We start from the raw sequence: 24,053 nt of genomic DNA, 5'->3' as shown, positions 1-24,053 counted from the left end.
CCCCAGCTGTGTGACCCTGACCAACACTGCATTATCTAGAGGTAGACAACTTACCCAAAGTGGACCAATCAGTCTCTCTGTCCTGGGAATTAGAAATTTAAACCAAAAGTCGCAGAGACTGAGTGTGTTCAGACTTCAACCACTAGGATAGCAGTGCCCCCAGAGAGTATCCATAGCACCATGGGTGAAAGTCTCTGGAGCTGCCCTTGTTCCTGCCTTCTAGTTGCTTCATTGCCCAGCTCATCCTTGGATTCTGAGAGCTACCCCAGTATTCCACCAATAAATTCCCCCTCCCCCCTCTTTAAAGACACAGGGTCTCACTCCACAGTCTCACCTAGGCTAGAGTGCAGTGACGCAATCATAGCTCACTGCAGCCTTGAACTCCCAGGCTCAAGCGATCCTCCCGCCTCAGCCTCCTGAGTAGCTGGGACTACAGGCACACGCCACTATGCCTAGCTAATATTTTTACTTTTTGTAGAGATGGAGTCTTGGTATGCTGTCCAGGCTGGTCTTGAACTCCTGGCTTCAAATCATGCTCCCACCTCAGCCTCCCAAAGTACTGGGATTACAGACAGGGGCCACTGAGCCCATCCAAATCCTCCTTTTTTGCTTACATTAGCCTGGCCCCATTTCTGTTGCTTTCAATCAAAATATTCCTAACCTTTTGCTTGTTGCCCAAAAAGGGTTGAATAAGAGCCCATGTTGTGCTTGCCACTGTTATTTCTCCATTCACCCAAGCAGTTGTCATCTTACCAGTAGGAGACTTCTGTTTCTAGCAGGGCTAAACATACTGCTCCCTCAGCATTTCTGGGTTTTAGGGACCTGGGGAGCCGGATTCAGAATAGGAATCTCCAAACTAAAACCACAAAGGACCTTTTGTCAAGCATTTGAATGGGTCTCTTTAGATTTTACCCACACATATAAATACACACATTTCTATTTAAATGATCAATAGCCAATTACAGGATGGCATTCGGTTATTACTGCATCACCTTTTCTGTGTCTCATATTTTGTTAAGAAACTGATGCGTTTAAATCCTTTATTGTTTCAGCACATATGCGTCATCAATGAGCACGGTAAAGAAAAATATCGAGTCTAAAGACATGAATTCTCACCACTAAAGTCCCAGATAGCATCATATTTACGCCTGTACTTGGGAAGCCAGCTGTCAAGTTTGTCCCCTCAGGCATCTTCACTCCAGGATATAAAAGAAAAAAATGTTCAAATGAGAGAGCTTTCTTTTCTGAGGTTAATATAAAGAGTATCAAAGGTTCCTAAGGAAAAGAAAGCAGTGCTTTTATTTGACTTGTTCCAAATTAAACACTCCGCCTTGTGACTCAGCAATGCTATCTACCTTCACACTCCTGAGCTCCGCCTTCCTTTGTTTTGATACAGTCATTATATTTGATTAGTATTCCCAGGAATACCCCCACCTAGTTACTCAAATATTTTTCACTTAACTTTTTGTACTCTTATTTTGGTAATAAGCTTACAATATTAAGAAGCTGGGGACTTTTTTTTAACTGAAGCCTTGAGTCCCGTATACCGGGAATGCAGCTATTAATAGATTCCCATATTTTAAAAGGAGGGAAAGGACAATTTAATATAAATTTCTGTTTGTGCATTTCTGACAGGCCATTATTATCTGCTTTGACAAAGCCTTTCTGAAACGCAGTGTACAATGAATCTTAATGATGTTATGAAACGAGCTTTGCTCGGGGCTCTTGACTGGAGCTTCCGGTATGTGATGACGGTATGTCATGTATGCATGGATGTACTCAACTGTGTTTAATACTCTGAATTTTAATTAGAAAAAAATACAATAGCAGCAAGGCCCTGGTTTCTAAGCTGTATCCTTTTATTCATGTGGGACATGAGCAAATGGCAGAATTAGGGGCGAGTGCTTTCAATGCTCGAAACTAAGCAAGTATAAATTTTTCCTCTTATTTGCATGAAAGGACAAGACACTGTTATGCCCTGTCCTAAATGTGAAGACAGAGGTTGAATTTTTAAAAAAAAATCTTTAAAAGACTGATCACAAAATCCAAGGTGCTACAGGAAACAAGCACACTCAAGAAAGTTTTTTTCTGAATAACATTTTTTTCCAAATTCTCCGTTTTATGAGACATTTCCTAATTTATGGGGATTTTAATTGAAAATAAACTTGAGTCCCAATAGAGCTGTTTTTTTCTCACTTCCTACAAAATGCAAATGCAAAATAAATAACTAAGCAGCTTTTGTTTGGTTCTGAACCGTATGTGGCGTATTGTTATTAGGTTCTAGCTTCCTTTAAACTAATAAAGAATAAGAAAACTTGTTATGTTTTATCACTTCTTACTGTTTTTCTTCCGCCTCCATATTTTTTAAATACTTTCAGACATTAACATGTATGTGAGTCAGTAGCTTAAATATACGACTGCATGTATCTATCCTGCGGCTTTATTTTTGTTAACTTGGATTAAATCCAATATATGCACTAGTAGAAGCAAATGATTAAGCTGGGCTAGATCTGCTGCTTTTTTTTTTTTCCTCAAGCTCGTTTGTGAGAACAAGGAATTTTAGTTGTAAAAGAAGATTTTCCTGCATATCTTTGTTTCGGTCAGAGAAGAAAACAAGCCACACCCAAATATCCCAAGGGATAAGTCTGCAAAAGGAATCTCTTCTAGCTTTGTTTCACAGAAGCATTGGTACCCAAGCTTAGATTTATAATTGTGTCTGACTGACGAATTTCTTGAAATATCAAAATTAACACTCTGAATATAGCTTTTTTTTCACAATGCCATGTTTATGTCAGAGGACCTAGAAAAATCCAGGCACACATTTGGTTTTAAGTGTAAAATTATCCATAAGTATGCAATATGAAAATGTTTTCTTAAAAACGTTGAATTTTAGTAAGCATCAGTATCCTTTCTGAGGACAGTCTGTTTGTTCAAATTAGAAAGGAGATTGATCTACCTCACAAGATTGTGAGGACTTATATAGTTAATGCTGAAAATTCACTAAATATGCAAGAAGTTTAATCATGCTTGCAATTTTTTCCTACCAGACAATATTTTGACAGTGATATCCAAGAAAGTCATCTTGGGAAAAATAGTATTTCCTTTTCTCTTGCAAAACTCATGTCTAGTTAACATCACCGAGTTTATTCACTCTAAACCAAAAATGCAAAACTTATTACTTGATTAATAACAAATCCATTATTAATTTAGTGTTCCAAAGCTGATTTGTAAGGGGGAAAATGTGTATGTGTGCGTGTGTGTATGTGTGTGTGCGTGTGCGTGTGTGTATGTGTGTGTGTGTGTGTGCACACGTGTGTGTGTATTTCACTGGGAAGTTTGGAATCAGTTATAATCAACATAATTAGTAATACTTCGGGATTTTCCAAACAAATTAGAACCCCTCATTATAAATTGGTCCTTTCTTACAGGGACTGGAATGTACTCATTTTTGACCCACGGACCCCCTAGATGTAAATGGCAAATAGTCAAATCCCGACATACCTTGTTTAATCTTCACGTATAAGATGGCTTGCCATGTTTCAGGCCTTCTGAGACTGTGAAAACAGCCTTTCAGAGCACAGTCAGGCATTTGCTCAGCCTTCTGTGAAATCAACTTGTGTCTTCCCAATGGAGAGAAAAAGCAGGCTATTCCACGTCCAGAGACCGGGTGTCATGGAAATATGCCCTCCCTTTTGTCATAGAGGTAGTGTGTTCTAGGAAGTTGAAACCCCAAACCACGCTCTCCACCCAGTTATCTGACTAATTTGGGCAAACTTAGCATTTGGGAGTTTTACTGACTTTGCAATCGTGAAGCTCCTTTGGATCCCAAGATGACAATTGAGAGCTAACAACAAGCCAGTTTCAGGAAGGGAAGAAGGGGATCTCAAGAGGGGCCTTTGCACGCTGCTGAGGGGAGGTGTGCAGAAATAGGGAGAGGGTGTGCATGGAGAGGGCTGCATTATTTCTTGGCCAGTCATACACCCATGATGGCTTCTGAGCCCGGTGCAAAGAGGAAGACTAAGACACCAGCCTAAAGAGCTGCATTCATGGTTATCTTTGTGCTGCATAGTGGAGCTGACAGGCCAGCTGTTCTTCACATTTCATTGAGGAGCACGGGGAAGCTTTGGGGTGGGAAGAAGCAGGAAAGTAGCTCCGTGCTAGCACCCCAAGGGCTCTGCAATTTGGGAAGCACTGTGGACTGGAATGGGCGCTTCCCAAGATGCCACCCTCCAGAAGCGTCATGAGCCACAGACATCCGCAAGGAGACCAGAGCCCACATGAGAGGAATGTTGATGGACAAGTTCCAGAAAGCTCAGAGCACCCCAGGAACCCAGCTACAGCATCAGGTTGTGCAGCACGCACTGCTGGTGCCCTCACAAAGACATCAAACCAAGGAGAGCCCACACTCCACTTGCCAACCCGTGGACCCTGGCTCACGACTGCATCAGCCCTGAGGAAGAGGTGCCTTTTCCTAAAAAGAGAGTCTCTTTCTAGTCCTCTCAGAAGAGATAGGTTTTTGCAATTTCTCAGCCAGAAGGGAGTGGCTTTTTAAGACAGGGTGGGGCGCTGAAGCCCTACACTGCCCAAGAGGGAGAAAGAAGCCTGAACTAATGTTACTGTGACCTTCTTTGTGTCCAGAGCCTAGTGAGGGTTGAGTAGAAAGTAAGCTGTGAGTGAGGAAGGTGTGAAGGTCACTCAAGAAGCCTGGCTGTGAAGAGAAGAAGACATATACAATCATAGCCAGAAGGCTTTTTAAAGATGGGAGATTCCTGTGAACTCACCTCGGGGTGGGGGGCGGGAAGATGCAAGAGACTTGCGAGTTTTTATTTGCTGTAGAGAACAGCCACATAAACCAGAGAAAGTGTATTCCTTGTTGATGGGGGGTGGGGGTTGGGGTGGCTCACGCCTGTCTTTGGGAAGCTGAGGTGGGATAATCACTTGAGGCCAGGAGTTTAAGACCAACCTGGGCAACATAGCAAGACCCTATATCTACAAAAATATAAAAAATATATATATAGTTATCCAGGGGTGGTGGCACGTACCTGTAGTCTCAGCTTCAGGGGGCTGAGGTGGGAGGATTGCTTGACCCCAGGAGTTTGAGGCTGCAGTGAGCTATGATCACATCATTGCACTCCAGCCTGGGCAACAGAGCAAGACCCTGTCTCTAAAAAATAGTAAATAAATAAATAAATGTTGTTGATTGTTTTGTTAACAGATCATTCCAAAACTGAGTAGTTTAAATCAACAATAATTAGTTACTCTCTTTAATGGTTTACAAGAGTTAGGAGGCTGGATGTGGTGGCTCACGCCTGTAATCCCAACACTTTGGGAGGCCAAGGCGGGTGGATCACGAGGTCAGGAGATCGAGACCATCCTGGCCAACGTGGTGAAACCCCATCTCTACTAAAAATACAAGAATGAGCTGGGCATGGTGGCCCATGCCTGTATTCCCAGCTACTCAGGAGGCTGAGGCAGGAGAATCACTTGAACCAGGAGGCAGAGGCTACAGGGAGCTGAGATTGTGCCACTGCACTCCAGCCTGGGTGACAGAGCAAGACTCCGTCTCATAAAAAAAAAAAAAAAAAAAGAGGAATACAGAGAAGACATACTGGAGGTAGTTTGTTTTTGCTCAGTCATGTCTGGTACTTCAGATGGAAGACTCCAAGGCTGACGGCTGCAACCAAGAGAAGCTGAACTGCACAATGTGGCAGCAATTATGTGGTTATTTAAATTAATTAAAGTCAAATAAAATTTAAAATTTACTTCCTCGTTCACACTAGCTATGTTGGAACTGCTCGATGGCCTCATGTGGTAGTAAGTTACGAACCATATTGGACAGTGAAGACATAGAACGTTTCCATTATGGAAAGCTCTAGTCTGAAGGCTTGTTTTTGTCTAGTGGTTAATGTTAGCTGTTAGCTGGAACCTTAGCTGAGGCTGTCAGTTGGAACCCTAACATGTGGCCTCTCCATGTGGTCTGGGCTTCCCCACCACGTGGTGGTTGGGTTCCAAAGTGGAGGGAGACAGAGAGAAGAAGGAGATGGAAGCCATATTGCCTTTTACATAGCAGGCTCACTTCTGCCATATTCTGTTAGTCAAAGCAGTTACAAAGATTTGCCTGGGTTCAAAGGGAGAGAACACAGACTGTCATCATTTGATGGAAGAACAGCAGCATCATATTGTAAGAAGATCAAGTGGGATAAGATGTATATTGGTGGTGATCTATAGAAAATACAATCTGCCACGGAAAAGTTATGTGCCCTGCACATTTTCTTTTTTAAAAAATTATTATTTTTATTTTGCATAGAGATGGGGTCTCACTAAGTTGCCAAGGCTGGTCTCCAACTTCTGGCCTGAAGTGATCCTCCCACCCTGGCCTCCCAAAGCCCTGCACATTTTCTATTAATAAGATTACTAAATGAGTTGATTATTCAGTGGTCATAATGTATAATTATGAAAACAAGTCTGCTTTTATAGATGTTAAAGAATTCCAGAATACTATCTAGAAGATGACAAAAAGAACACCAGACAGTGTGCGCACATACATATTTGCTTACTGATAGTGTTTGGAATAGATTATGAAGACATTGAAAGAGCAGATTTAGGCCAGGCGTGGTGGCTCATGCCTGTAATCCCAGCACTTTGGAAGGCCAAGAAGGACAGATCACCTGAGGTCAGGAGTTCGAGACCAGCCTGGCCAACATGTCAAAACCCCCATCTCTACTAAAAATTAGCCATGTGAGGTGGCATGTGCCTGTAATCCCAGCCACTCAGGAGGCTGAGGCAGAAGAATAGCTTGAACCTAGGAGGTGGAGGTTGCAGTGAGCCGAGATCGTGCCACTGCACTCCAGCCTGGGTGACAGAGTAGAACTTTGTCTCAAAGAAAAGAAAGAGCAGATTTATTTCTAAATGGCTTAAGTTTGCAGTATAAAAAAGTTTAGAAAAATAGATTTTGCTCGTCAAGGATTCTATTAGTGTGAACTCATACTAAAATTTTAGTAACAGTTCTATATTTATAGAAAGAAATTGCATAATAATTTGGCCAAGAAACTAATCCAGGGTGGAGGTTCCTTAAATACAATAAATATAACTGGGTGAACTGAACCCTATATAATATATATTATATAATATATATTATATTATATATATTATATATAATATATATTATATATAAAATATATATTATATATAATATATATTAATATAATATATATTATATATAATATATATTAATAAAATATATATTATATATAATATATATTAATAAAATATATATTATATATAATATATATTAATAAAATATATATTATATATTATATATTAATAAAATATATATTATATATAATATATATTAATAAAATATATATTATATATTATATATTAATAAAATATATATTATATATAATATATATTAATAAAATATATATTATATATAATATATATTAATAAAATATATTATATATTATATATTAATATATATAATATATAATATATATTATATATAATATATCTTAATAAAATATATATTATATATAATATATATTATATATTATATATATTTTATTAATATTATATATAATATATTATATATAATATATTATATATATTATATATAAATAATGTTATACCTGGAAACAGTAATCCAGTAATCCTCAAATCAATTAATAAATATTTTTAAAACAAAAGATTGACAACTAACAACATGGTTTTACAATGAAAATTGCTCTGATTTATCTAATCTTCTAATATTGAGTGGCAGAATTGGTTGACTGAAAAAAGAAATGTATGTAATCTGTCTTATCTTTATTTTAACAAGGTTGTGCCCTGTGAAGAATATTCATCATTGCCTGAGAAAGTAACTGACACTACATAGCTACTGGGTGACTGCACAAATCTTTATAGTTGTACTCAAAAGAGATCTGTCCTGAGCATAGCAAAGCATATTGTGAAAGATTCAAGCCTAGGCCCTCAAGCTTGTTGACATTTCATGAGCAATTTGGTTGCAACTTCTGTGGATCATGCCCTGTACAAAAACTTAACAACAACCCTTTTTTTTTCTTTTGAGACAGGGTCTCACTCTGTCACCCAGGCTGGAGTGCAGTGGCGTGATCATAGCTCACTGCATTCTCAACCTCCTAGCCAATCTCAAGCCATCCTCCCACCTTAGCCTCTCGAGTAGCCAGGACCACAGGTGTACACCACCACCCTGGCTAATTTTTAGAAAAAAAATTAGTGGAGATGAGGTCTCCCTATGTTGCCCAATCTGGTCTCAAACCCCTGAGCTCAGGAAATCCTCCCGCCTCAGCCTCCAAAAATGCTGGGATTACAGGCATGAGCCACCGTGCCCAGCCTGAAAACTTAATAACTCTTAATCTAATACTTAGCACAAAATGTTGAGATAGGAATTGGCATCTCCATTTTAGAGATAAGTAAGTGTCAGAGAGATTGAATCACTTACTCAGGGTCACACAGCTTTTTTCAAAGCCAGAAATTGAGCTAATTCTATTGGGCTGCTGAGTTAGTACTCACTTCACCACACAGGACTAAGCGTCATGTACAGCTGGTTTTGCTCTGTGTCCCCACCCAAATCTCATGTTGAATTGTAATTCCTAATGTTGGAGGTGGGAGGTGATTGGATCATGGGGGTGATTTCTAATGGTTTAGCACCATCCCCCTCGTGCTGTCTCGCAATAGGGTTCTCACGAGATCTGGTTGCTTGAAAGTGCATAGCACCTCTCCCCTCTCCTTCTCTCTCGGCCACCTGAAGACGTGCTTGTTTCTCCTTTGCCTTCTGCCATGAATGTAAGTTTCCTGAGGCCTCCCAGCTATGCCCCCTGTACAGCATGTGGAGCTGTCAGTCAATTAAGCCTCTTGTCTTTATAAATTACCCAGTCTCAGGCAGGTAGTTCTTTATAGCAGTGTGAAAACAGACTAATAAACCCATAGAAAGTGTATAGACAGATGTATAGATGACATTCAGATGAGGATAAGAAAGAATGCTATGGTATAATAGGAAATATATTTGGTCTTTGTCCACAGTCCCTGGCACAGGGCTCCTGAAACACTTGAAATGTCCTGAGTGATAAGAGCATCTTTTGTTACTTGTAAGAAACCCCTTATGATTTTAGGATGGAGTTGGTCACCAGAAGGACCAAGTGATTCAAGGGTTGGAAGTTTCAGACCCTCCCGCTGAGCTCCAGAGAGGAGGCTGGGGGCGAGAGATTGACCTTTATAAAAACTCTTGGACAAGAAAATTCAGAGAGCTTCTAGGTTGGTGAACACAGTGCCGTGAAGGGAAGGTGGCGTGCCTTGATTCATATCTTTAATAACCTATCTTTCTTTTTCTTTAATAAAAAAAAAACATTTTCCTGAGTTCTGTGAGATGTTCTAGCAAATTATGGAAACTCAGGGCAGGTGGGAACCCACAGATTTGTAGCCAAGTTGAACAGAAGTGTGGGTTACCTGGGGACCTGATACTTGCAACTGGTCTCTGGAGTGGAGGCAGTCTTAGGGAATCGAGCTTTTAAACCTCTGGAGTCTGATGCTAACTCCAGGTAGTTAGTGTTAGAACTGAATTAAATTCTTGGACATCCACTTGGTATCCAGAGAACTGGAGAAATGGTTGATGGAATGAGAAAACATTCCAGAAAGACGGCACTTAGAACAGAATTCTCAAGCTTCTAATGTTTACCAATCACCTGGGAGACAAATAAATATAAATTACTTGAACCTATCCCTAGAGGTGTAGATTCAGCAGGACTAGGTGAAAACCTACATTTTTAACAATCCCTTAATCTTCTCCAAATGATTTTAATACAGATAATCCTGTAGTCATTCAGCAATCTAAAGGAACAGGATCAGAATTCTAGAAGACCCTTATAAGAGTGGAATCAGGAAGGAAAAAAGGGATGACGTTCATTAAGGACAAATATAAAACCATTTACTATTGAAAGAACAATACAATACAGATTGTCACTGCATAAGTGTACAAGAAAAATACTAGAAAGCCCTAATTAATAAAATATGGATCCGGCAAAATGGGGATAAATATTAGAAACCATTAAAACAGTGATCTTCCAACTTTTTTATCACATAGCAATAAAAATGATAAGTATTTATAAGCAGTGGTTCAATGCTTAACAACAGGAATACATTCTGAGAAATGCGTTGTTGTGATGATTTCCTCATTGTTTGAACATCATAGAGTGAACTTACACAAACCTAGATGGTATAGCCTGTCACATACCTAGGCCATATAATAGCCTACTGCTCTTAAACTACAAACCTGTACAGTAGTTTCACTGTACTGAGTGCTGTAGGCAATTGTAATGTAGTGGTGTTTATGTATCTAAAGATAGAAAGGGAACAGAAAAAATAATGATAATATAATCTTATGGGACCTCATTACACATGTGGTTTATTGACTGAATTTTCATTATGTGGTGCATGACTGCATATATGAATACTTCCTTCAAGCATATTTCCAATGTGGTCTTCCTATGATGAATGTTCTAAGACTTTTGTATGCCTGAGAATATTTTTATTGTATTCTCATATTTGAATGAAATCTTTACTGGATATATGTATTAGTCTTTTATCACATTGCCATAAAGAACTCCCTGAGACTGGGTAATTTATAAAGAAAACAGGTCTCATTGACTCACAGTTCTGTAGGCTGTTCAGGAAACATGGCTGGGGAGGCCTCAGGAAACTTACAATCATGGCAGAAGGTGAAGAGGAAGTAGGCACGTCTCACATGGCCCGAGCAGGAGAAAGAGAGAGAAGGGGGAGGTGCTACACACTTTCAAACAACCAGATTTCATGAGAACTCTCTTACTATCACAAGTACAGCAAGAAGGAAATCGGCCTCCATGATCCAATCACCTCCCACCAGGCACCTCCTCCAACATTGGGGATTACAATTCGACATGAGATTTGGGCGGGAACACAAATCTAAACCATATCAATATAAAATTCTAAGCTCCGTGTCCTTTCTCTTCAATAAGTGAACGCATTACTTGTTCATTGTCTTGCATCCAGTATTGTATCTCAGAGGACTCAAATCTGAGATTTTATTTTTATTGCCTTGTGAAGTGCAAGAAATGGAGAGAAAGTCTAGGATCTATGCACTGTGGCAGTCTGATAGAAACACCCATGGCAGGGCCGGGCACAGCACTTCACACCTGTAATCAAAGCAATATGGGAGGCAAAAGCAGGTGGATCACTTGAGGCCAGGAGTTTGAGGCCAGTCTGGCCAACATGGCAAAACCCCATCTCTACTAAAATTACAAAAATTAGCCAGGTGTGGTGACCCATACCTGTAGTCCCAGCTACTCGGGAGGCTGAGGCAGGAGAATTGCTTGAACCAGGAGGTGGAGGCTGCAGTGAGCCAAGATGTGCCACTGCACTTCAGCCTGGGAGACAGCGGGACTCAGTCTCAAAAAAAAAAAAAAAAAAAAAAAAAAGATTTAGCAAACATGGTTATTAAAACTATTAAAACATCTGCTAAAAGTGTTCCAGATATTTAAAATTTTTAAAGTTAAGTGGAGATATAAAATATACATTTTTAAGGACCCAAATCATACTTCCAGAGTAAAAACAGTGTTTGATTTGAAAAATACACCAGATGGGATGACTGCTAGATTAGACTTTGTAGAAGAAAAGATTCATGAACTTTAAAACATAACAAAAGAAGGCAGTCTAAAATGAAACATACAGAGAAAAATATTTTTTTAATTAACAGAGCATCATGAGCTCTAAGTGGCTTAATATCTGTACAGTTGAAATTCCCAAGAACAGGAAAAAGATGATGGCTCAGAAAATATATTTGAATAAATTATGGCCAAAAATTTTTCATATTTGATGAAAACTATAAACCCAAGTTCAATGAATCCAAGTGTAAAAAAAATTTTAAAAACCCACAGAAGAGAATGAGTACATCTTTAAGTACTGAAAACAAAATCTGTCAACCTACAATTCTATATGGAGGTGAAATAAAGATGTTTCCAGAAACACAAAAGCTGAAATACTTCATCAGCAGCAGACTTGCATTACAAAATGTTAAAGAAAGTTCTTTAAGCAGAAGGAAAAATGATACCAGATTAAAGTATAAAGTCATCCTTCAGTATCTGCAGGGGATTGATTCCAGGATCCTCGAGGACACCAAAATCTGGAGATGCTCAAGTCCCTTATATAAAACACTAACATCAGTAAGGACACAGTAGACTCGAATAACACTATAGATCAATGTGATCTGATAAATATTTTTAGCACTCACTATTCAACAATAACAGAATACACATTCTTTTCAAGGGCACGTGGAACATTTACCAAGATATACCATATTCTATGAAGTCAAACAAGTCTCAAAAATTGTTAAGGAATTTATACCAAATATATTCTCTGACCACAGGGAATAAAATTAGATAATTCATAACAGAAAGAATTATTTCTGAAAAAATTAGAAAAAGAAACTAAATAATAGAGTTCTAAATAAGCTATGGGTGAAACGAGATGAAAGGGGAAATAAAGTATTTTTAATTAAATGAAAATGAAATAAAACATGTCAAAATTTGTAGATACAGCTAAAGTAATACTTAAAGAAGCTGTATAGCATTAAACACCTATATTAGGAAAAAAAAAGAAAGATTTTAAACAAGTAACTACAGATTTCACTTTAAGAAAGTAGAGGCCAGGCACAGTGGCTCATGCCTGTCATCCTAGCACTTTAGGAGGTTGAGGCAAGAGGATCACTTGAGCCCAGGAGTTCAAAACCAGCTTGGACAGCGTAGTGAGACCTCATCTCTACTAAAAAAAAAAAAAAAAAAAAAATGTAATTAGCTATTGCCAGGTACGGTGGCTCATGACTGTAAACCCAGTACTTTGGGAGGCTGAGGCAGGTGGATCACTTGAGCTCAGGAGTTTGAAACCAGCCTGGGCAACATGGTGAAACCCCATCTCTACCCAAAATACACAAAATTAGCTGGTGTGGTGGTGCATGCCTGTGGTCCCAGCTACTTGGGAGGCTAAGGTGGGAGGATTGCTTGAGCTCAGGAGGCGAGGGTTGCAGTGAGCCAAGATCATGCCACCGCACTCCAGCCTGGGCAATAGAGTGAGACTCTGTCTCAAAAAAAAAAGTGTTCCCTTTTCACCACATCTATTTCACATGACAACATCTATTGTTTTTTGACTTTTTAAATAAGGGGCATTCTTGCAAAAGTAAGGTTAGTTCTTAATTTGATTCTCAGGTTGGTCACTGTTGGTGTATAGTAGTGCTACTGATTTGTGTACGTTGATTTTGTAACTTGAGACTTTACTGAATTTGTTTATCAAATCTAGGAGTCTTTTGGAGGAGTCCTTACTGTTTTCTAAGTATGTGATTATATCATTGATGAACAGCAAGAGTTTGACTTCCTCTTTTCCAGTTTGGGCTCCCTTTATTTCTTTCTTTTGCCTGATTGCTCTGGCTAAGACTTCCAGTACAACGTTGAATAGAAGTGGTGAATGTGGGCATCCTTGTCTTGTTCCAGTTCTTGGGGAATGCTTTCAACTTTTTCCTATACAGTATGATGTTAGCTGTGGGTTTGTCATATATGATGTTTATCATTTTGAGGTAAGTCTCTTCTATGCCTAGTTTTTTGAGTGTTTTTATCATAAAGGGAGGCTGGGTTTTATCATACGCTTTTTCTGCATCTATTGAAATGATTATATGGTTTTTTGTTTTTAATTGTATTTATATGATGTATCACATTTATTGACTTCTGTATGTTAAACCATCCATGCATTCCTGGGATAAAAGCCACTTGATCGTGGCGTATTATCTTTTTGATGTGCTGTTGGATTCTGTTAGCTAGTATTTTGTTAAGGATATTTGCATCTGTATTTATCAGGAATATTGGTCTGTAGTTTTCTTTTTTTTGTTGTTATGTTCTTTCCTGGATTTGGTATCAGGGTGATACTGGCTTCACAGAATGAATTAGGAAGGATTCCCTCTTTCTCAATCTTTTGGAATAGTTTCAGTAGGACTGGCATCAATTCTTCTTTGAATGTCTGGTAGAATTCAGCTGGGCTTTTTTTTCTGATTCAATTTTGCTGCTTGTTATTGGTCTGCTCAGGGTTTCTATTTCTTCTTGATTAATTTAGAAGGGTTATGTTTTTAGGAATTTTTTCATTTCCTCTAGACTTTCTAGTTTGTGTGCATAGAGGTATTTATAGTAGTCCCAAATTACCTTTTGTATTTCTGTGGTGTCAGGTGTAATGTCTCCAGTTTCATTTCTAATTGACTTTATTTGAATCTTCTTCTTAGTTAATCTAGCTAATAGCCTATCAATTTTGTTTATCTTTTCAAAGAACCAGCTTTTTGTTTCATTGGTATTTGGTATTTTTTGTTGTTATTGTTTCAATTTCATTTAGTTCTGCTCTGATCTTTGTTATCTCTTTTCTTCTGCTAGCTTTGGATTTAGTTTGTTCTTTTTTCTCTAGTCCCTTGAGGCATGACATTAGGTTATCAATGTGTGATCTTTAAGACTTTTTGATGTAGGCATTTAGCGCTTAAACTTTCCTCTTAGCACTGCTTTCGCTGTATCCCAGAGGTTTTGATAACTTGTGTCTCTATTTTCATTCATTTCAAGGAATTTTAAAATTTCCACCTTGATTTCATTATTAACCCCCAAAACATTCAGGAGCAGATCATTTAATTTCCATGTATTTGTATGCCTTTGAGGGATCCTTTGGTAGTTGGTTTCTAGTTTATTCCACTGTGGTCTGAAAAGATACTTGATATGATTTCGACATTTTTAAATTTACTGAGACTTGTTTTGTGGCCTGTCACGTGGTCTGTCTTGGAGAATGTCCTATGAGCTGATGAGAAGAATATATGCTCTGTAGTTCTCGGGTAGAATGTTTTGTAAGTATCTGTTAGGTCCATTTGTTCCAGAGTGTAGTTTAAGTCTATTGTTTCTTTGCTGAATTTCTGTCTCAATGATCTGTCTAGTGCTGTCAGTGGAGTGTTGAAATCCCCCACTATTGTGTTGCCGTCTATCTCATTTCTTAGGTCTAGTAGTAAATGTTTTATGAATCTGGGAGCTCTAGTGGTAGGTGCATATAAATTCAGGATTGTAATATCGTCTTGCTGGATTCAACCTTTTATCATTATATAGCGACTTTCTCTGTCTTTTTTTAATTGTTTCTGTTTTAAAGTCTGTTTTAACTGATATAAGAATAGCTTTTCCTGCTTGCTTTTAGTTTCCACTTGCATAGAATATCTTTTTCCACCCCTTTATCTTAAGTTTATATGATTCCTTACATGTTAGATGAGTTTATTGAAGAAGCTAGTTTTTGTATTTTAGTAGAGACAGGGTTTCACCATGCTAGCCAGGCTGGTCTCAAACTCCTGACCTCAGGTGACCTGCCCATCTCGGCCTCCCAAAGTGCTGTGATTACAGGCATGAGCCACTGTGCCCGGCCAGAATGTGACTTTAATGTTTGTAGTTTATTATAGCCTAATTTGGGTCTTGATGCTTTCAGGGTTGAAGACTCTGTATAAGTCCCTTCGTTATAGAGAGTCTTCGTATGATGGCTTTCTCAGATACTGGTTGTAGTAGCAATGCACTCAGTGTGTGAGCAAGTTCACTATCTGCTATGGGGTTGGAATGGCAGAGGTCTCTTGAAACTTACCTTCTTCACCCATGGTGTACTCTTATTTATTTATCTATTTCCCCAGTATTCTATTTACTAGGTTGAATAATTCAGGCTTTAGGCCAGTAGGGTAAGTGTCCCTGGGTAGAAACTGGTAGTGGCTAAAGCAGGTAGGTAAATGCAACACCAAATCATGGGCAGACGTCCCAGTCTTGACAGAGGTGTCTGGGGGAACTCTCAGTGAAATGCACTGAGATCTTATCATGGGAAAGGGTGGAAGCCACGTCAGCTCCCTGGCCAGGCCAGCAGGAAAGCAATCTACCACCCAGACATACTTCTGACCCCGTGTTCTAGCTATTCAGAGCAGACAGGAGCATCTTTCCACCTGCAGGAACATTGATGTTCCTAGAGGTAGAGGAATTGCGACTCTACCTCTTGTGCAAGCCTACACCTGGCAGGTGTTCCACCTGCGGGGATGCAGTCAAGCTGAAGTGTTCCAGAAAGGCTGTCTATAGAGTCACCCACGTCAAGCTTCCATGGGAGAAGCCCCAGTTGTTTCTGCAGTGGTGGATGAGGAGGAAAAGAAGTCCCCTTCAAGACCCTTCACAAGCACCAGGGCTGCCTGCTGGTGAGACAGAGCCGCAGATGTTCCCCACTGAGCCCAGCATTGCAACTGTGCCTCTGCTGAAAGAAACTTACCACCAGGGGAAAGATCTGAGATTCAAGGCCCGCTGTTCAGATTCTTTTGTCCCATGGGGTGTTGCTTTGATGTGGTGTATTCTCCCTTCCCCTAGGAATAGGAGTCCCTGAGAGTCAGACTACAGTGAGTGCTGTTCCTCCTCTGGATCTAGCCCCAACTGGGGCTGCCATACTCCAGGCTGGTACTGGGGAATATCTGCAATGGATCCAATAATGTAATCTGTCCTCAAATCTCCTAGCAGCGGGTACCAGCCCTGATGAAGGTGGTAGAGGAATGACGTGGGCTCTGAGATTCCTTGCTTATATTATAACTAGCCTTAGTGCATTGGCTTTCTCAAATGCCAGTCTTAAGAGTAATGAACTGGTTACATGGATAGGCTCAGGAACCACTGCTTAGCCAGGATGGTACAGGCAATGGTGATAGCGAGGTCACACACAAGTTTTCTCCTTCTTGGGTGCAGTGTTCTTCTACCTGGAGATGCTGTAATGGACTGTGTTGGTAGGCCTCCAGCCAGGAGGTGGCACTTGCAAAAAGAGCACCATCTGTGGTAGCAGTGGTAGGATTTGTGCTTGCCATATGTTACCTAAGGGAGGTACTCTGGTATCTCAAGTGATGGGCAGGGCCATGGGGCTCCCAAAAGTTTCTGTCCTTTGTGTTAAACTACCAGGGTGGGTGGAGGGGTAAAGTCAGGTAGGGGCTGGGTCAAGCAGGTCTGAGCTCTGGCTCTCCATAGGCAGGGCAAGCAGAGGCCCCTGTGTGGTCAGGAGGGCAGTTCTCTGGACACTAGGGTAATGATCCGGGAAGGAACATAACTGCCTCTGCTGCACAGAAGAGCTTATGCAGGGAGTGGGGAGTACAGGGGGCAATAGGCCTCATCCAGCTCCCACACACTTGGCAAGGCAGGGCAAGACCTGTTTTTTAAAAACAAACAAATAAAAAAGTCTAATAAAAGAGGAACAAATTAATTGCAAAGTATATAGAAGAAAGGAAAGGAAATAATAAATGTTAGAAAGAAAATCAGTGGTAGAGAAAAACAAAAACCACTGGAAAAAAAGGATGAATGCAAAAACTGGTTCATTGAGAAGATTAATAAAATTGATAAAATACAGCCACACTGATCAGAAAAAAAAGACACAAATTATTAATATCAGCAATGAAAGAGGTGACATTACTACAGATTGTACAGATAATAAGAAAATATTGGCCAGGCACAGTGGCTCATGCCTGTAATCCCAACACTTTGGGAGGCCTAGGATCCTTGAGCCCAGAAGTTTGAGACCAGCCTGGGCAACATAGTGAGACCCCATCTTTATTTTTTAAAACAAGAAAATATTAGCAATATTATATGCCTATAAATTTGATGACTTGGATAAAATAATAAAATGCCAACTTGATCGTGGTGGATAAGCTTTTTGATGCGCTGCTGGATTCGGTTTGCCAGTATTTTATTGAGGATTTTCACATCAATGTTCATCAGAGATATTGGTCTAAAATTCTTTTTTTGTTGTGTCTCTGCCAGGCTTTCGTATCAAGATGCTGCTGGCCTCATAAAATGAGTTAGGGAGGATTCTCTCTTTTTCTATTGATTGGAATAGTTTCAGAAGGAATGGTACCAGCTTCTCTTTGTACCTCTGGTAGAGTTCGGCTGTGAATCCACCTGGTCCTGGACTTTTTTTGGTTGGGAGGCTATTAATTATTGCCTCAATTTCAGAGCCTGTTATTGGTCTATTCAGGGATTCAATTTCTTCCTGGTTTAGTCTTGGGAGGGTGTATGTGTCCAGGAATGTATCCATTTCTTCTAGATTTTCTAGTTTATTTGCGTAGAGGTGTTTATAGTATTCTCTGATGGTAGTTTGTATTTCTGTGGGATCAGTGGTGATATCCCCTTTATCATTTTTTATTGTGTCTATTTGATTCTTCTCTGTTTTCTTCTTTATTAGTCTTGCTAGTGGTCTATCAATTTTGTTGACCTTTTGAAAAAACCAGCTCCTGGATTCATTGATATTTTGAAGGGTTTTTTGTGTCTCTATCTCCTTCAGTTCTGCTCTGATCTTAGTTATTTCCTGCCTTCTGCTAGCTTTTGAATGTGTTTGCTCTTGCTTTTCTAGTTCTTTCAATTGTGATGTTAGGGTGTCAATTACACTATTGGTGGGACTGTAAACTAGTTCAACCATTGTGGAAGACAGTGTGGTGATTCCTCAAGGATCTAGAACTAGAAATACCAATTGATCCAGCCATCCCATTACTGGGTATATACCCGAAGGATTATAAATCATGCTGCTATAAAGACACATGCACATGTATGTTTATTGCGGCACTATTCACAATAGTAAAGACTTAGAACCAACCCAAAAGTCCATCAGTGATAGACTGGATTAAGAAAACATGGCACATGTACACCATGGAATACTATGCAACCATAAAAAAGGATGAGTTCATGTCCTTTGTAAGAACATGGATGAAGCTGGAAACCATCATTCTGAGCAAACTATTGCAAGGACAGAAAACCAAACACTGCATGTTCTCACTCATAGGTGGGAATTGAACAATGAGAACACTTGGACATAGGGTGGGGAGCATCATACACTGGGGCCTGTCGAGGGGTCGGGAGAGTGGGGAGGGATAGCATTGGGAGATATAACTAATGTAGGTGACAAGTTGATGGGTGCAGCACACCAACATGGCACATGTATACATATGTAACAAACCTGCACGTTGTGCACATGTACCCTAGAACTTAAAGTATAATAAAAAAAATTTTTTAAAAATAAAATTAAATTAAATTTTAAAATGCATAGTTTTTTTTGTTTGTTTGTATTGTTTTTTGTTTCTTGTTTTTTTTGTGTGTGTGGGGGGGGGTAGAGACGGGGTCTCACCATCAAGTGATCCTCCTGCCTGGCCTCCCAAAGTGCTAGGATTGCAGTCATGAGCCACCATGCCTGGCCATGCAAGTTTCTTGAAACACTCAAACTCCCAAAGCTCAATGAAGAGGAAATAAATAAAATGAATAGCTCTGTAGCTATTAGAGAAATTACATTTATTGCTAAAACTTTCCTATAAGCTGGGCACGATGGCTCATGCCTATAATCTCAGCACTTTGGGAGGCTGAGGCAGCTGGATCACTTTGAACTCAGGGGTTCAAGACCAGCCTGGGCAACACGGCAAAACCCCATCTCTACAAAATATACAAAAATTAGCCAGGCATTGGTGAGGCTGAGCCCAGGAAGCAGAGGTTACAGTGAGCCGAGATCGCGCCACTGCACTCCAGCCTGGGTGACAGAGTGGAACTCTGTCTCCAAAAACAAAAAACAAACAAACAAAAAAAAACTTTCCCATGAAGAAAACATGTCTGCAGGACCTTCCTAGTAAATTCTACCAAACATCTTAAGGACAAAATCATAGCAATTACACATTAACTCTTTCGGAAAACTGAAAAGGAGGGAATACTTTTAAACTCATTCTATGAGACCAACATTAACTTGCTACCACAATCAGACAAAAATATTATAAGAAAAAGAAACTACAGACCAATATTCTTCACGAACACAGATGCAAAAAATTCTAAACAAAACTTCAGTAAATTAAATTCAACATATATAAAAATATAATATGTCATGACCAAGTGGGGTTTACCTCAAGATTACAAGGCTGGTTTAACGTTCAAAAATCAATATAATTCATCATACTAACAAACAAACAAAAACAGACACCATAGGATCACCTTAACAAATATTTTTAAAGGTCTTTGCCTAAATCTAACATCCATTCTTGATTAAATCTCTTGGTAAACTAGAAAAGGAAGGGAATTTCCTCAGTCTGATAAATGGCATCTATAAAAAACAAAAAACCTGCCATTAACATCATACTTAATGGTGAAAGATTAAATACTTTTCCCTTGAGATCTGAAAAAGACAAGGATTCTGCTCTCACCATTTTTATTCAATATTGTGGTAGAAGATCTATTCAGTGTAACCAGGTAATAAAAAGAAATAAAAGGCATCTGGATTGGAAAGGAAAAAGTAAAACTGTCTTTATTCACAGATTAAATGATCACCGATGTAGAAAATCTAATGAGATCTATCAAAAAGCTAGTAGAACTAAGTGAGTTTAATAAGGCTGTAGAACACAAGCTCAATATATAAAAACAAATGTATGTAGTAGGAACAATCAGAAATTTGAAAGTTAAAATACACAACTTATAGAATAGCATCCATAAATATGAAATACTGGAAGGATACATTTAAGGAATCTGAGGTGTGGAAGGCTTGTATGCTAAAAACTACAAAAAGTGCTAACAGAAATTTTTAAAAAGCTAAACAAATGAGGAGATATGTTGCGTTCTAGAGTCAAAAGAGGCAATATTGCTAAAATGTTAATACTCCCCAAACTAATTGTGCTCAAATAATTGGATATGCATATGCTAAAACATGGATTTTGATCCATACTGCAAAGCACAGACATAAATTAACTCAAAAATTGATCATATTAGCTAGCTTGGTGTTGGCGCCTGTAATCCCAGCTATTCAGGAGGCTGAGGTAGGAGAATAGCTTGAACCCAGGAGGTGGAGGTTGTAGTGAGCTGAGATTGCACCACTGTACTCCAGCCTGGGCGACAGAGCGAGACTCCATCTTAAAAATAAAAAAAATTGATTATAGACCCATATGTAACGCCTTATGTAGAAAATAATATGTAGAAACTATAAAACTTCTAGATAAAACTTTTCTGACCTTGACTAGTCAAAGATTTCTTAGCTAAATCACCCAAAACAGGATACATGAAGGAACAAATTAATAAACTGGATTTTGTTAAAATTATAAACTTCTGATTTTCAAAAGACACCACCAGAAGAAAGAAAAGACAAGTCAGGGACTGGCAGAAAATATTTGCAAAGGATGTATCTGATAAAGAATTTGTATTGAAAATATATAAGGAACTCTCAAAACCCAATAACCAGCAAACAAAATGACCCAAATGTTAAAATGGGCTAAGTATCTGAATTGTCATTTCATCAGAGAAGACATAGACATGGCAAATAATCACATGAAAAATGCTCAACCGCATTAGTCATTAGGGAAATGCAAATTAAAACCAAAACGAGATAACACTGCAGACCTATCAGCCTAGCTAAAATTAAAAACACTGACCATACCAAGGGCTGTTATGGATTTGGAGGAACTGGAATTCCTATACGCTGCTGATGGGAATGATACAACTTTTCTACATCACGTTTAGAGAAAAAATAAATAAATAAAATAAAGTAAAATAATACAACCATTTTGGAAAACAGTTTGGTTGTTTTTCTTGCAAAGTTAAATATACACTTAGCATATGATCCAGCTATTCCATTCCACTTCTAAATATTTACCCAAGAGAAATAAAAGCATATATCTAGAAAAACATACCTGAGGCTAGGCCCACTGGCTCATGCCTGTAATCACAGCACTTTGGGAGGCCAAGGCAGGTGCATCACTTAAGGCCAGGAGTTTGAGACCAGCCTAGCCCACATGGCCAAACCCCATTTCTAAAATACAAAAATTAGCTGGGTGTGGTGGCACACACCTGTAATCTCAGCTACTCAGGAGGCTGATGTATGAGAATCGCTTGAGCCTGGGAGGGAGAGGTTGCAGTGAGCAGGGATCGTACCACTGCATTCCAGCCTGGGCTGGAAAAGAAAGAAAGAAAGAAGAAAAAAAGAAAGAAAGAAGGAAAGAAAGAGAGAAAGAAAAAAGAAAGAAAGAAAGAAAAAGAAAGAAAGAAGAAAGAAAGAAAGAAAGAAGGAAGGAAGGAAAGAAAGAAAGAGAATGTTTATAGAAGCTTTATTTGTAATAGCAAAGCTGGAAACATTTCAAATGTTTATCAATATGTGAATAGACAAAGGAATTGGCGTATCTCCATACCACTGAATACACTAAACATAAAACTATTGATACATGTTAAAACATAGATGGATCTCAAAAATGATTACATGGAGTGAAAGAAGCCGACTGGAAAAGGAGCATACTGTGTGATTCTATTTACATAAAATTCTAGGAAATGCAAATTAATGTATAGTGACAGAAAGTAGACCAGTGGTGCTTGGGGATAGGTGAAGGAAGAGCAAAGACAGGGAGGGATGAAAGGAGGCGGTGGCCAAGGGGCACCAGGAAACTTTTGTCGGTATTATCTTTATTTCAGCGATGGTTTCATGGGTATATTACATATGTTATAACTGATCAAATCGCATACTTTAAATATAGGCAGTTTATTGCGTATCCATTATACCTCAATAAGCCTATTTGAGAAAATAAAACTAGATAGTACAATCCCATATCATTTGATCAGAAAGTCCGAGTGCGGTGGCTCACGCCTGTAATCCCAGCACTTTGGGAGGCCGAGGCGGGTGGATCACTTGAGGTCAGGAGTTTGAGACCAGCCTGGCCAACATGGAGAAAGCCAGTCTCTACCAAAACTACAAAAAAAAAAAAAAAAAAAAAAAAATTAGCCGGGCAAGGTGGCCAGCACCCATAATCCCAGCTACTCGGGAGGCTGAGGCAGAATCGCTTGAACCCGGAAGGCAGAGGCTGCAGTGAGCCGAGATCGCACCACTGCACTCCAGCCTGGTTGACAGAGCAAGACTCTCTCTCAAAAAATAAGAGAATAAAGAAATATATTATGTATAACATGCATATGGACTGTCACCCCTTTGATATTATAGGATCTCTTCTCTTCCCTTAGGCTATTTTAAATACTGTACCTGACACGTGGCATCTGACATATGGGCCAAGGGAGGGCTTCATTGCAGTCCACATGTTAAATGGTAATAAGGCTTAGTTTCTTGTTTTTAGATTTAAAAGAAGAAACATAAAAAGAAGTTTTCATACTTCCTGCTCACTCTCATGAATCGTGTGAACCCATCTAGAGATATGAACATCCACCTTTGGAGACAACTGCAAAAATGATAGAAAGAGTGGGAACTGTCTTGTTTCCTCTTTGTCCCCAGTGTCTGCACAAGGGTGGGACACAATAGGCATTTGCTAAATGTTGATTGAATGAAGCAGAGCTAACAAAGCTATTTTGTCGGTTGGGCATTGTGACAGCACTTTGGGAGGCCGAGGTGGACGGATCAACTAACGTCAAGAGTTCGAGACCAGCCTGACCAACATGGTAAAACCCAGTCTCCACTAAAAATACAAAATTAGCTGGGCATGGTGGCAGGGGCCTGTAATCCCAGCTACTCGGGAGGCTGAGGCAGAAGAATTGCTTAAATCCGGGAGGCGGAAGTTGCACTGAGCCAAGATTGCGCCATTGCACTCCAGCACTCCAGCCTGGGCAACAAGAGTGAAACTCTGTCAAAAAAAAAAAAAAAAAAAAAAAAAAAAAAAGCTATTTTGTCCCATTGATCTCAGGACTAATTTGACTTTCTAGAGTACCAGCATTAGTTCTGGGAATAACACATTAAAAAAAAAAAAGTAGTGGATAAGGAAAGAGCAAAAAATTGTAAAGAAGTAAAATTCAAAAGAAAGAATGAAAGAACCTAGAGAAAAATCTAGGGATGGGGTAGAGTTCAGGGTGTTAGAGTTGAATTCCAGTGTTAGGAGATGAAAGGCCGAACCCCATTCTTGAAAATCAAGTCCAAGTGTTCCTGCTCCCCATTAGAAAGAAACGGAAGCCACTACCTGGATTTATTCTGATGTAAGAACGCTTTTCTTGGCCGGGCATGGTGGCTCATGCCTGTAA

At 39.2% G+C, this 24,053-nt stretch overlaps 1 protein-coding gene across 4 annotated transcripts in view; it reads left to right on the top strand.

Annotated features, from left to right (window-relative positions):
* PRTFDC1 (phosphoribosyl transferase domain containing 1) overlaps positions 1-2,328 on the top strand; it is a 104,806-nt gene extending 102,478 nt beyond the window's left edge. For 3 of the 4 annotated variants that reach the window (XM_063781505.1, XM_507700.8, XM_016962789.4), the window contains one exon: positions 1,053-2,328. In XM_063781505.1, the coding sequence (XP_063637575.1) occupies positions 1,053-1,100 (48 nt within the window). In that variant the 3' untranslated portion in view covers positions 1,101-2,328. The remainder of the gene's footprint in view (positions 1-1,052) is intronic. The other variant, XR_010146828.1, reaches the window with a different exon arrangement.
* Positions 2,329-24,053: the final 21,725 nt, after the last annotated feature.

This window comes from Pan troglodytes, chromosome 8 (genome assembly GCF_028858775.2).
Source record: "Pan troglodytes isolate AG18354 chromosome 8, NHGRI_mPanTro3-v2.0_pri, whole genome shotgun sequence".
Classification (NCBI taxonomy): Eukaryota; Metazoa; Chordata; class Mammalia; order Primates; family Hominidae; genus Pan; species Pan troglodytes.
The sequence above is the reverse complement of the archived record's forward strand: the minus strand, read 5'-3'. Positions and strand labels throughout refer to the sequence as shown.